The sequence below is a fragment of the Epinephelus fuscoguttatus genome, linkage group LG2 (genome assembly GCF_011397635.1).
Source record: "Epinephelus fuscoguttatus linkage group LG2, E.fuscoguttatus.final_Chr_v1".
NCBI classification, from domain to species: Eukaryota; Metazoa; Chordata; class Actinopteri; order Perciformes; family Serranidae; genus Epinephelus; species Epinephelus fuscoguttatus.
In genome coordinates, this window is record NC_064753.1 from 21,171,986 (window position 1) to 21,185,566 (window position 13,581).

At 40.4% G+C, this 13,581-nt stretch overlaps 1 protein-coding gene across 1 annotated transcript in view; it reads left to right on the top strand.

The window, feature by feature from the left end:
• The window catches only part of ush2a (Usher syndrome 2A (autosomal recessive, mild)), a 286,437-nt gene that overhangs the window by 149,336 nt on the left and 123,520 nt on the right, over positions 1-13,581 (top strand). Inside the window, exons 42-46 of the mRNA XM_049604025.1 lie at positions 345-504; positions 5,757-5,919; positions 6,003-6,150; positions 10,140-10,297; positions 11,570-11,717. Of these exons, the coding sequence (XP_049459982.1) occupies positions 345-504; positions 5,757-5,919; positions 6,003-6,150; positions 10,140-10,297; positions 11,570-11,717 (777 nt within the window). The remainder of the gene's footprint in view (positions 1-344; positions 505-5,756; positions 5,920-6,002; positions 6,151-10,139; positions 10,298-11,569; positions 11,718-13,581) is intronic.

Sequence of the window (13,581 nt, forward strand, 5' to 3'; positions counted from 1 at the left end):
GAGTGTCTGATGTTCGCAGTGATTGGAAGGATTATGGACGTTGTAATTATACAGTATGTGCAAGAATAAATCGTGTTACAGAGAGTGAGATTGCCACAGTGAGACAGATGGAGAGCAGTTTTGAGGCAGAGATGGACACTGAAGGAGAAACAAGGATTGAGAAACAGAGCTAAAGGGACAAAAGGGACAGAATTCAGGGGGCGGGAGTTAAATCCCCTCACAATAACAAGTTAGAGAGCAACTTAGGTTTACAATTTAACTCAAGGGTTTTGAGCCGTCATTGGGTATGTACCTATTTTTACACCTCTCTGTTACTTGACGTGTGTTTCACGTGTGTGTTTCAGGTCTTGGTGTGTATTCCACCCATGTCTTGGTACTGAGTGCATGCACTTCAGTGGGCTGCACCAACAGTTCACAAGTTACTGTGCTGACCTCTCAGCTTCCTCCGGGGCCTCTACATGCACCAACTCTTACCCCACTTGACTCACGGACGATTCTGGTCGAGTAAGTACACACACACACACACACACACACACACACACACACACACACACACACACAAACACCATGTTAACAAGCCCTTTCATCAGAATGTATTAGTTTCGGGTCTATGCTATGTGGGCAGGGACACAAACACACATAGCAGGGCTTATAAAGCTGCATGACACATCAGGTGTTCTCATTGAATGTATATGTAAAGGCAGTTCACACAGTTTCTCAGTTGTATGAATCTGACTGAAATACAGTGTGAGCATTTGTGTACTGTACACATACAGTCTTTATGTGTCAGTGTTGTTTTTTTAAACAAGAGAGAAGTGTGTATCTACTGTGTAATCATCACTGAAAAGGACAGGTTAAGATTAACGTTAATTCAAAGTAAGGTAGCTTTTCATTTGTATTTCACGTGTGGTGTCTGTGTAAAAGACAAAGGGAGAGAGACAGGGTAAGATAGAGCTAGTGACCTTCTGCAGGTGTGTTTACAATGCAGAATATTCCTCTGCACTTGACCTTTCACCTCCAGAGGGAGGGGACAGAGGAAGATAGATCTCTACACTTTTCCCATTTTGCTCATGTGCAAATGCTGCTGGTTTTTGTGTGTGTGAGTATGTTGGAGTCAATCTGCGTGAAAGCCATTAGTGTCCTGACTGTCACTTACAGTGGGACTCACCGCAGGAGGGCAGAGAGGCACTCATACACACACACACACACACACACACACACACACACACACAAACAGGCATATCCACACACACTTTAACAATGGACAGAGGGTGCTGAGTGGATGGAGGAGTAATATGAAGGCACACAGTGTCAGAGAGGGTATTGGTGAGTGTGTTCTGTTAGGATGTGAAGATCTTGGTGATGCTTCGATCGTCATGGATAAGTAGTGCACATCTACATATACACACAAGCATATCTGCCTGAATGTACTCCTGGAGCGTTTTAGTGACAGAGGTGCATTGAACTGGTGGGCTTAATTCATGAGTATTTTTCATTTTCTTGAATCTACCAGAATAATTTTTAGGGATGCACCGAATATTCGGTAACCGAATATATTCGGCCGAATATTGCAAAAAAATACACATCGGTATTCGGTGGAATAAGTTAAAAGCAAAGCCGAATAATACCGGCACAGTTTTGATAACGCAATCAAACAGCCTGCCGTGACGGGCGGATTAAAATGTCAGCAGTGTGGCGATCCATCCGTCACCGCCCTCGCATTTGCGACTAAAAATAGTTTTGAGCAAGCAAAATAGGCTTAAATCATTCAGCACACTGTGCGAGCAGCCTCCAGATTTCAACCAGCAGCAGAAACGAAAGGCGAATCCCACCGATTGTGGGTTGAACGGGGGTCACAGACACAGACAATAACGTTAATGTATTCCTGTCAATTACGGCGGCCATCGGCTTACCGGTGCGGAGAAGTCGGCTCCAATAATATCCTCTTCTTGGCGTCATGACTACCCAGATGTACCTGAACAGCCGAGTCAGCCGAACACAGGTATGTGATGCGTCAGAGGAGAAACGAGCCGTTCATGGCCCACAAACCTCACCGCACTTTAGGGACTGTTCGTTACTTATGAAGGGACTGTCAGGGGAGGAGGGTGGCTGGTTGATTCTTATTTCATTTATTTATTTTATTTTGATCCCCCTATGTTAATCACGTATTGATGCTGTTTTTAACACTTGAATGTATTATAAAAGGATGCAATCTGTCATGGGAGGAATGGAAATGGTCAGTGCTGAAGGAGAAATCAATTTTTTGAAATAAACTAATATTTGAAAAATGAATATTATTTCATAGGAAATAGGGATTAGGGCTGGGTGATTTTTGAACGACTGAACGACTATGTACAATATTTGGTCTCAGTCACTACTTTCAAGTCTTTCTGAATACAGCATGATGTTCTATTTGTAAATAATGGTCCCATTTAGAGTATAAAAAACAATAAAGCTAGGTGAGCTTTAGGGGGCGGCAACTTTGTGATTGAAAAGTTGCTACCACAGCAACTCAGGTTCTCAGTCAGATCCAGCCTGACTCCTCCACAGCTCCACCCTTTTGTCCAGATATAAATAATTCTGAAAAGATGCCAGAGAGCCTTTTGTTAAGGCTTTAGGAAGTCAGATGACCTTGTATAGAGAGCATGAAGTATGCACAGGGAGATCGTGGTGGATGAATGGGTCAGACACAGGACTTTCACCCAGGAGACTGAGGTTTATGTCCTGAGAGAAACCAGAAGTCAGTGTTGACTTATTTTCTGTTTTTAGTTTTCAGTCACAGTTTGGTTTAGTTTAGGCAATAAAACTACTTGGCTAGGTTCAGCAAAAGATCATGATTTGGATTAAAGTAATCCCTTTCTTAACATTGACCACATGTTGTTAGAAAAGCTTTATGGCAGAAAGATTTCACTTTCAACTAACTTCTTACATGTGCAGTGGCGACTGCCAAACCTGAGGCTTTAAAGCGGTAGTCCACAAACCAGTGGGTGACGCAACGATGGCTGCGCCTGCTTCTTTCATACAGTCTGTGGCAGTCTATAGACAGACAGCCTCATAAACAAATCACTAGGTGTAATGTATCATCCATGAGAGTCCTGCTGTTTGCAGGACAGAGATATGTAACACAGCCTTAGCCTTTAAACTGAGTTTCAGCTCTATATTCACCAGGTGTGGGAAGGCTACATATTGCCTTGTTAGCACATTGGTAATAGACAGAGGTTGAGAGATCATACTTGGTCAATACCTCTCTATTGTGTCTGTGAGAAAAGCTGAGAAAGACGGAGAGAGGGAGAGAACAGCTGTGCAAAAATGTGAGAAAAGAAAAAGTGGATGAGAGAGAGTAGAAAGGAAGATGAATTGTGAGTTTTAACAGAAAGAACAGAGTGAAATGTAAGAAAGGTTTCAAAGGAAAGTGAGATAGAATGTGTTTGTGTATGTGTGTGTGAGAGAGTTGGGGTAAGAGACTGTGAGAAAGGTTGAGGTAGGCTGCAGGATGTGAACAAAACAATATCAGCAGATTTATTCCCTGACCTCACCTAACACTACCTGACACAAACACATTCATGCACATAAGAGCAGACGCAGTTGCAAAAATACCCACACTGTCAGAAATGTGGACAGTCACACATACATAGAAAACAAGATGGGACACATAGCATGTCGAGGAAAGAGGTAAATTTCAGCCAACTAAAACAATCCTGTTTGTTTAATTACAGCTTGTTTTTGTTGTTTCGATCATCAATATTTGTTTTGTCAAGTGTGATGTAGAGAACAGAAGGAGGTGAAGGAGGGAAAGTGCAGGAGACAGGCTGACACTTCATAGATTGTGATGTAGAATTTGAACCCATTGCATCTCAAAGCACACGGTTTTCAATTTAACGTGCTGAGAAAGCACCCGTCTGTTTCACACTAATTTCATAACACACTTTTAAAACCAATGGTTTTCCTTAAACCATTACCGCAGTGAATTATGATACAGATTATTACAACTCCCCTTTGATTTAGTTTTTCAAAAGTGGACATACATCACACTGCCAATCGACAGCACATAAATCTTATAATAAATGTGATAGATTAGCCACATTGGCTAATTGTGTGCTAACACACACTCATCAGTCATTCAAAAACTGGCTTTTAATGGGAGGAACCAAGAAAGGAATCCATCACTTTTTAAAATGGCCTCCCTCTGCTACCATACCAGGAGAGCTGGGGTACTCTCAGGGATTTGTAACAATTGAACTATTTATAAAAAATGTTTTAATTCTCCTTTATTTATGATGGATTTACTTGTTGTGTAATTCCCAAAATTGTAGGAAAATTAACACACACTTTGGATTTTGTGTGACATGAAAAGTGCATCAAGGTTTCATCATTTACAAAACACAGAAACACAGATTCACCTCTAATTTTCCCATGACCACACAACTTTTGGTATTTAATTATTTAATCATAGCTTTAATATCTATCTAACGCAATCAATAGGCATACTTCACATCACATTTAAAAGGATAGTGGATAAATGTTGATCATCAGAACACATTCAGCAGCTCCTACAGTCTCTAGTTAGAATACAGTTAAAAATCAAAGTTTAGCATCAATGAAGTCGACAAAAATAGTAGATCTGAATGTTTAGTGTGTATAGCAAAGATTAGGTCCATATTGCCTTCTCTTTCACATTCTGTAATGGATAGCCGACATGTTTCTATTTATAAATCCTGTCTCTGGTCCTCTCCCTCTCTCTCTGTTGGGGATGACCTTCCTGTTCTAAATATAGAAAAGGAGACACCTCTATCTGACAAAGGAAACTCTCTCCACAGTATGCATGCTTGTGAGTCGTGTCTAAGAATCCTTAGTTTTCTGCATTGTGTTTACATCCACTTGCAGAAAGAAACACAACGATGAAAGCACACAGGCCTGTTCACACACGCAAATACAAAAAGAGAGCAATCTGGTGCAGTCATAGGACAAAAGGAAGCCCACAGACGCCACTTATATTTCTGCTCTGTCTCTCTCACAGCCTTATTTTAATCTAATTTGAACCTTCAGTATATACACACATTCTTAAAAATAATGAAATAACCAGTGAAATCCATGCAGTCCTGGCAACATCTTAATATACAGTCATTTTTAAGAGTAGCAGTCCATGTTAAAAAGGACAACAGTTCTTTTTGAAGTATATACTAGTATATAAATGAATGTAAAATATTTAAATACAGTGTTTTAACTAAACTGGCCTTGTGCATCACAGTGAATAGATATGTCAACCAAAGCACTGGTGTGGCTTTTGTACGTGTTTTTTTTCATCAACAGTAGAGTTCTGTGGTAGACAGGCATAACCTATCGGCTGCAGTTAAACAGGAAAAACTTGCTTGTTGGATAAGTTTATAGTTTTGACCTCTCTAGAGGAGTTAGGCTATTAAAAAGATTAACTATGTCTACCTTTTGAATCTCTGTATTAATTTGACAGGAGAGCTGTATGATTAGTACAGTGGAATAAAAATACATCTTTGTTGTCTATTCATGTGGAAATTTGTCTTCAGCTTCAAATTAATTTAAAAGTTTAAGTAAACTTCCTCTGCCCTGGATTAGAATTAGCATGCTTCCCCCTGAAATGCATGTTAGGCGTCACACAAAAAAAGTCTCAGAAAAAGGAATATAATAAAGTAATGTCCTGTTCCCTGAAATCAGAAAGTACAGTACTAGATCAAATGAATTTAGTTATTTCCATCCCTGCTGATTCCTCTCTCCCTCTCCAGGTGGTCACGTCCCTCTCAGGTCAACGGCGCTTTGGAGTTCTACTCCATCTTCCTGTCACGTGACGGTGCAGCGCCTGTGCTCGCCTATAACAGCTCAGAACTTTTTGAAGACCACACGCTCCGGGACCTAACCCCCGGAGCAGCGTACACCATCACACTTGCTGTGAGTCCCTTACTCTTTCATCTTTTTGATTTACTCATCACATTCACAAACACATTAATGCCATTCTGTGTGCATCACATCAGGCCTGCACAGGAGGTGGGTGTACCTTAAGCCCTCCCAGCCAGACTCAGACTGAGGAGAGCACCCCAGAGAATGTTCCCGCTCCGCTGGTCACACCTCTGTCCCCACATGCACTCAACGTCAGCTGGACACCTCCTGATACCCCCAATGGTGAGAGAATACACTCCTAAACTGGCACACGGGGAGAGATACATAGCCAAAACATTTAAATATACATAAAAAATTATCAACAATGACATTTAGGTAATATCAAATTTTAACTAAATTCGCCCAAACACAGACAAGCATGTTTTTAGATTACTGTTTGGGTTTTTTTTTTTCAGTGGAATTTTCAAAGATAAAAGAAAGTGATCACAAACTAGTGAGAGATAAAACATGTTGAAGAAAAGAACCACTGACAAGAATTATAATGAGGATAATATTATTAACTGTAGACTTGATTACAAGGTGTCAGTATTTACCATAACCCAGACTATCACAGATATGAAGACCACTGCCACTGTACAGGTATCCCGTATGTGCGACTATGACACAGGTGAATGTTTCCCTTTGTGCAAGGGGAATCAGATGAGTGTGTAATCTAGAGATAAAACAGTTTAAGGAGAAGAAAACAGAAAGAAACCAAAAGGAGAGGGCATAAGGGACTCAGAGAGAACAGGGAAAGAGACAAAGACGAGGGGGAGAGCGTACAATTTGAGACAGAGACCAACGGAGACCGGGAGTGAGAGGGCAGTGCTTCACCGAGCTCCTTTAAGTGGATGAAAAGTGCTCCCTTTTGACTGAATAGAGAATTGCAGGCAGGGAGCACATAGACTCACAGTGACTGCCTCTCTCCCTCAATGCTCTCTATTCTTTTTACTTTCATCTTAATTTACTTACAGCCAATTAAAATCCATTGCACAGAGCTGGACAAGATGTATTTGATGTATATTGGATATGAATTTAAAATCCTGCTACTGGCTTGGAACCGACTAGATAAAAAAAAAAGTTATTTGCGTATAACTATTTTCTGCGAGCAGATGTTTTAGAGTAAAGAGACTGAAAGTTGTCGACAGAAGAGTGTCTTGCCCAGTACAGTTTGAAATGAGATTGCATAAATTAAAAATTCCTCAGAGTTTAACTTAACAATATACTAATGTGTTTGAGTGAGAAAGTGCTCCGAGTGTTGCATCATCAATCAGTGTACTTCTATCTGAAGTGCAGGTATTACACTGAGATTTGCAAAACCTCAAAAAATTGCAAATGATGTAGTTTAAAACAGTAAAAAGCAACTGCTTGCTCTGCGCCACGTCTCTTACATCTTTTAAAAAAGATCTCATCTGTTTTTTACCTACATTTAAATACATATCACTAACTCATTTCGCATTCAGGGATCTCCAGTGTGCTATTGTTTATGTTAACTGTAAACAATAACCAAGAAATTTGAGACCAGAATGCAATTATATTAAAAGAGCAAAGTACAGTACATGTTTTTAAAAACACCTTTAAAAAGGCAGTAAAACACGGGTCACCTTTATATCTTAGCAGTTAACCGACCTGCAGAGTCCCCAGTTTGAGTCCAGCTGGGGACCTCTGTTGCATCTCTGTCCCTCCCTCATTTCCTATCATCACTCCACTGTCAGTGATGAAAGAACAAAATGCCCCAAAAGAACTTCAAAAAGGCAATAAAACATATTGATATACTCACATCAAGCAGTCAGATGTCCTTGTGTCTTAATAAACCTCTTCAAGGTACACGATTCAACATACATTCAAATAACTAAAATAAAGTAGCTTGAAGTAACACCATCCACCTCATGGTATACTGGAAATATTGTATTTTTTTGCAGATAAAACACAAACATAAATATTAAAGGACTATGTTAACAATTGCACATCTTATGAACCCAAATGAATTGAGTGATGAAAACCATCTGAGGATTTCCCACCCCATTTCACAGTCTCTAACATACAGTGCACACCGCCACATATTATCAAATGTTACTGCCATGCTCGTTAAAGTATGTGTAATTCCATAATGCGTGTGTGTGTGTAATGCGAATCGTGTGTGTTTTACGCTTAATGCCACATGAGTGCATTTCGCACCATAAACCATGAGATGTGTGTGCATATTAGCCTGGATAAATTACTTAAAGCTTTTCTCATCTGATGACAGAAATTTATAACAAGGAGACACTTAATCATGATTACCCGATTATCTCATGCTTAAAAAGCTTTAATTTTTGCTTAAAGAAGGGCTCAGTGCCTCTTTTTTTTCATTTACTCCTCTTTTTTTCCCATAAATGGACGGCAACAATGACGGTGATGATGGTGATGGGTTCCAGAGGAGTGAGATTCTGTGTCTTTCTCTCCCCCCTTCTCCCCAATTCTGCAGGGATTTGTGGGGGATAATCCTCTCGGGGATTAGGTCGGGGCAACACGCAGACAAAGAGGGGAAATAAGCCTGTTATGCATTCGCTGCTTCATTTCCCAACCTGTCTTTATTACAACCTATACTGATATGGGCTTATTCACACACACAAGCACACAGAGACGTCCGCACACATACACTTGCATACACTCTCACACGCATGTGATTGGCCACATTAAGAGCTTCCCAGATGTAGTTGCCGTCCGTGGGGTTTTTGTGTCTTCATTTCCCTGATAGGTGTGTATATCTGTATTGAGCAATAATAAAACCCACACATGATTAAAGCAGAATAGACTCTTAGTTCTTAGCACTGATCTTTTGAGCCCCCTGTATGCATTTTTATTAAGGAAAAGCACATTTGGCACCGTACTGTTTCATTTTTTTTTTTTTTTTATTAGGTGGATGTAATGTAATGTAATTATTGTGCCCATGTATGTATGTGTGTATGGACATGTGTGAGTTTCAATCTTTGTGTGTGTGTGTGTGTGTGTGTGTGTGTGTGTGTGTCTTTGTGTGCCTGTGGGGAGTGTCGATGTGTGTGTATGCTCACCTATTTGCACCCACATTTGTGTGTGTGCATGTTCGCTTCGGTACTACTGTCCTTTAGAGGGTCTTTATCCTCATAACGCCTATGGTTACATTTGTCATTTCAGTGCTGTTTTCATCATTGGATCACACTAGGACACATTGACTGGCAGGTCTGGAGCCCCTAAGTCAGTTTTCATTTGCATTGTAATCCAATGACCCAGACTGCATCCCAACATAGCAAAGCTCACTTTGTGATTGGAATTCCTGGTAGTCTGGACACAGTCCTGTAATGTATGAGTAACCAGTGGCAGCAGTGCGTGAATAGCATCAGAAAAAAAGTGCACATCTCAGAAAACACATTTCTGAAAATGAGGCCAAAGAAAATGTGTAACACACTTTCAGAAAAATGACACAGAAGTGTGTTGTCCTACTATTACACCATCAAGTTCAAATTGAAGGATTTTCAAACATGAATGAATGTCAAAAAGTTTCTTTGGCCGTGTACAGGTGTTTTGCTTTATAGTTGGGTATTTGAGTCAACATATAGTCATATAGTGGTTCGTAGGATATGTAATGAATTAGCACCCTACGGATGGCGTTGTCATGTTATGTATCTAACACAATGTTAGTATTTCACGAAAAGTTACACAGATTAGGTTTAGAAAGAGAAACATGGTGACATCATACCTTAAAACAACTTTCACACAGTCTTGAACAACATTTTCCTGGGTAAAAGTCCTGTGTTTGTTTGACCCATACACTGCCCCAACCTGCTTCCTTATGCAGACTTTCATTATTTATACTACTTCCTTTCACCTGCGCGTGAATGCACCCCTCCCAATTACCAGGGTTATACCTGAATTACTGGCTTATGAAAACATGTTATATACAAATTGTAGTGGTATACAGTACGTAACAACAGTTCATGAGAACAGCCTGAAGTTGTTCAGGGCAGGCAATGAATGCAACACATTGGTTATGTTTACAAGGTGAATTATGTGCTGTACAGAGATACTTATGTACATTAAACTTATTTTGAGACATTTAACACTTAAAGTTGTTCAAAGTCACTCAGGAAAGTTCTAGTCATTGGTGACCCAGCTAACATCAGGCTTACTGTGTCAAGAAAACAGTTTGCCCTTGTCATTTTTTTCCTTTTCTGTGCCTCATACATTTTATAATCAGATGTGTTCTTTGACAGGCATTATAACCAGTTACGGTCTCTGGCTGGACGGACTTCTCATTTTAAACTCCAGCTTCTCTCAGAGGTTCTTTTTGGTGGAAGGACTCTCTCCATGGAGCCGACACGTACTCAGGCTGCAGGCCTGTACGTCACGGGGCTGTGGCAAGGGACCAATGGTCAGTGAACTTCTTACTAGTAAACACACTAATTAATTGATTGATTAATACAATAAACTGCAAGGTCCTTTGTGATATATTTGAAGATAGGCATGTTTTATAAGTCATTGTGGTGTTTCTGCATGTTGACTATGGAGTAATCAAGCAGTGTTGATAATACTTAAACATCTTTGTCCTTGAAATTTCTGCAGAAACTCTTCTTTTTTTCTGTTAACCTGTGAGTTCACTTCTCAGAGTCTTTCCCCACATGACCTGTAGTTGCCACTACTACAACACACAGAAAACTCTGCTCCTGTAGTACACAACATATTCTCTAGACCTACCCAACAGTTTTAGAGCATTTAGAGCAGCCAATGTAAAAGCTCCATAAAATTCTCTATTGGATGAATCAAATCACACTTGGTGAGATGAAACAGCCAGAATAGCTAAACTGATATTTTTATGATGCAGATTATCACTGTAACTAACCACTACATGAAAACATGGGTTCACATATGGGAATGCCTACTCAGACATTTACAAAGTGTATGTGTGTCGTGTGTGTCTAAGTGCGTGTGTGTGTGTGTGTGTGTGTGTGTGTGTGTGTGTGTGTGTGTGTGTGTGTGTGTTTGTGTGTGTGTGTGTGTCACAGAGCGTCATAAAGGTGATCGATTCTCTCGGCTCAATAACGAGGTTGGCGTGGCGACAGTGACATTTGGTAGCAAATGCCACTCCACACTCAACGATGTCTCTGACGACAGGCCATATTTTGGGGCATTTTTCCAATACGGACGCCATATTTAGTCAAACACCAGGAGAACGGCTGACACAGCAGAACAGGAGGACAGGATGCTGGGAAGGGGAGGGGTAAGAACAGGGTGAAGAGGAGAAGAGGAGGAGATGACAGGATGGACGGGAAGAAGTCGAGAAAGCAGTCAGGGAAGGAGGGAGTTTCGGGGTAAAAGAGTGAAATGATGAGGGTAGAATAAATGGTCAGAGCAAAGTGAGAGATGAGGTGGAAAGTAAGGATGCAAAGGGCAGCAGAGGAGAGGGTAACAGGAGCGTGAGACAGGAGGAAATGAGACAGAAGAAGAGAGCGGGATGATGGTGGAAAGAGGAAAAGAGCAGAGTTAGTGGAATAGGAAAGGAATGTGGCAGGAGAGAGAAAGAAAGGAGGAGTAAAGAAGTAATGTGGATCAGATGTGTAAAGCGAAGCAAATCCTACGTGTCTGTTCTTTTGAGCAGTTGAACGTAAGTGTGCTTGTGTGTCTTTTCTTTTCCCCTTTAAATCAGGTGGAGATGCGTACATTGGAGATGGCCCCAGAAGGCCCTATACTGTTGGAACTGACCAATCAGAGCTCTCGGTCACTCCGAGCCCGCTGGACATCCCCACCTAGAGCGAATGGGAACCTCAGCTACACACTGTACTACAGAAGCAAAGGTAACACGTGCAGCCAAACTTTCTTTCTCTCTCTCACACACACTCACACACGCAAAAGGTAATATACAATTTCACCAGGCAACATGTTTTCAGAATACCATATTCTACATATTCTATTCTTTTCAAATCTGACTACACTATTTCACTATTTGCTCACCAGGCAAACATAAATGTAGATTTTGTCTTAACCTTAAGAGACCCATGTGACCACTGGCGATCTTGGCCACCATAACTGTTTTTAAGAGGCTGTGCGCCCATTTTTTATGGCTAGGTAGTGGTATCATGAAACTAGATGACCTAAGGCAATCGTTTGTACCAATCAGGTCATGCAAACTTGTTGGGAAGGTGGCTCAATAACTTTGCATGGCCATTTTTAAAGGGGACCCTTGACTTTTCACCTCAAGACATCTGAAAGAAAATGAAAATGGGTTCTGTGAGTACCCACAAGTCTTCCCTTTAAAGACATACTCACTTTTTGCTAATCCCATACAGTTTCTGCTTGAAACCATGCAGTTTTTTCCATGCATAGAAATTATTATTTTATTTCATATTGGAAGGATCCTTAAACAATCTTGGAATTACATAAATTTGGTATGACTGGAAAGCTGAGACTCTCGTCTATTCAATGAGCCCAATGGTATTTATGTTTGATGATGCTAGTGCCCGTGGTAATGTTAGCCATTTCATTGTAGTGAAACCAATCTTTTGCCAGTGACAGCCAGGACTGGAGGTATTGTGTTATTTTTTCAGGTTGTCCGTCTGACCTTCTTTATGTGTGCAAGTCTGTACGTCTATCTGTCCATCCCGTGAACATGATAACTTGAAAACACCTGGAGGGAATTTCTTTAAATTTGGCACAAATGTCGAACTCAAGGATGAACCGGTTTTATTTTGGTGGTCAAAGGTCAACACACCAAACCAAAATACAATGTTTAGTTCAAATTTGTAACTTAAAAAAATTGACACACAAATTAATCTCCAGGTTCCCTGTTTTCAGATGATGTAAGCTGTACCACCTCTGTGTAGCATAATACTGTTGACCTGCTATCTCTCGAAAAATCCCCTGGCCCTCCATATAAAAAAGACAAAAACGGGTCCATGGTGGGTCTGCCTTAAAGACAGCCTCAGCTGTCTACTTAACCTGCTGCATCTTCTGTGTGGCTTTAAGAAAACCCAGGTTTGCAATAGACACATTGCTATTAAGATGTAGGGGTTTTCTAAGACACCATAACATAAACCAACTTTAAAAACTAAGCTAAAAAGCTGTGTATTGACTTTTTTCTTGTAACCTGACTGTAATGCTCTCAGGTCAGGCTGTCATGGAGGCGATGTGGACGTAATAAATGAGAGGACAGTAAAAGCTGCTTCTCTATAGGTCTCACTCATGCACTCGAATGCTGTCAAAGCATAAAGAAAGGTTATTTTTAAAGCTTGTCAGACACTGTCAGGCACCATTCCATCAAAAATGAGGAGCAGAATCTGTAATCTGTAAAGTTATTAATTTAACAGGCACTAAATGGGGGGACTTTTTAATAATCACAATTCAGATCACAATCAAAAGACACAAATAAGTTATTATTATAGTTAATAAATGGTCATTAATGGAGGCAGTAGACCACAGACACACAATTTGTGGCCTGTAGGCCAAATTTGGCCCATGATAGAGTGCTAGGTGGCCTCGAAACCATTTTTTAATTCACAATAAAAAATAAAATAATTCAACTTTTCTTTTAATGTGAATAATGTTCATAACAAAGCCTCAATGTAGAGCTTGTTTATTCAAAAAAAAGTGCCAAAGTCTCCAGACCCCTGACAGAGGTCCACACTAAGCCCCAAATTCTAGAAGCACCCCTAGGACACCTGA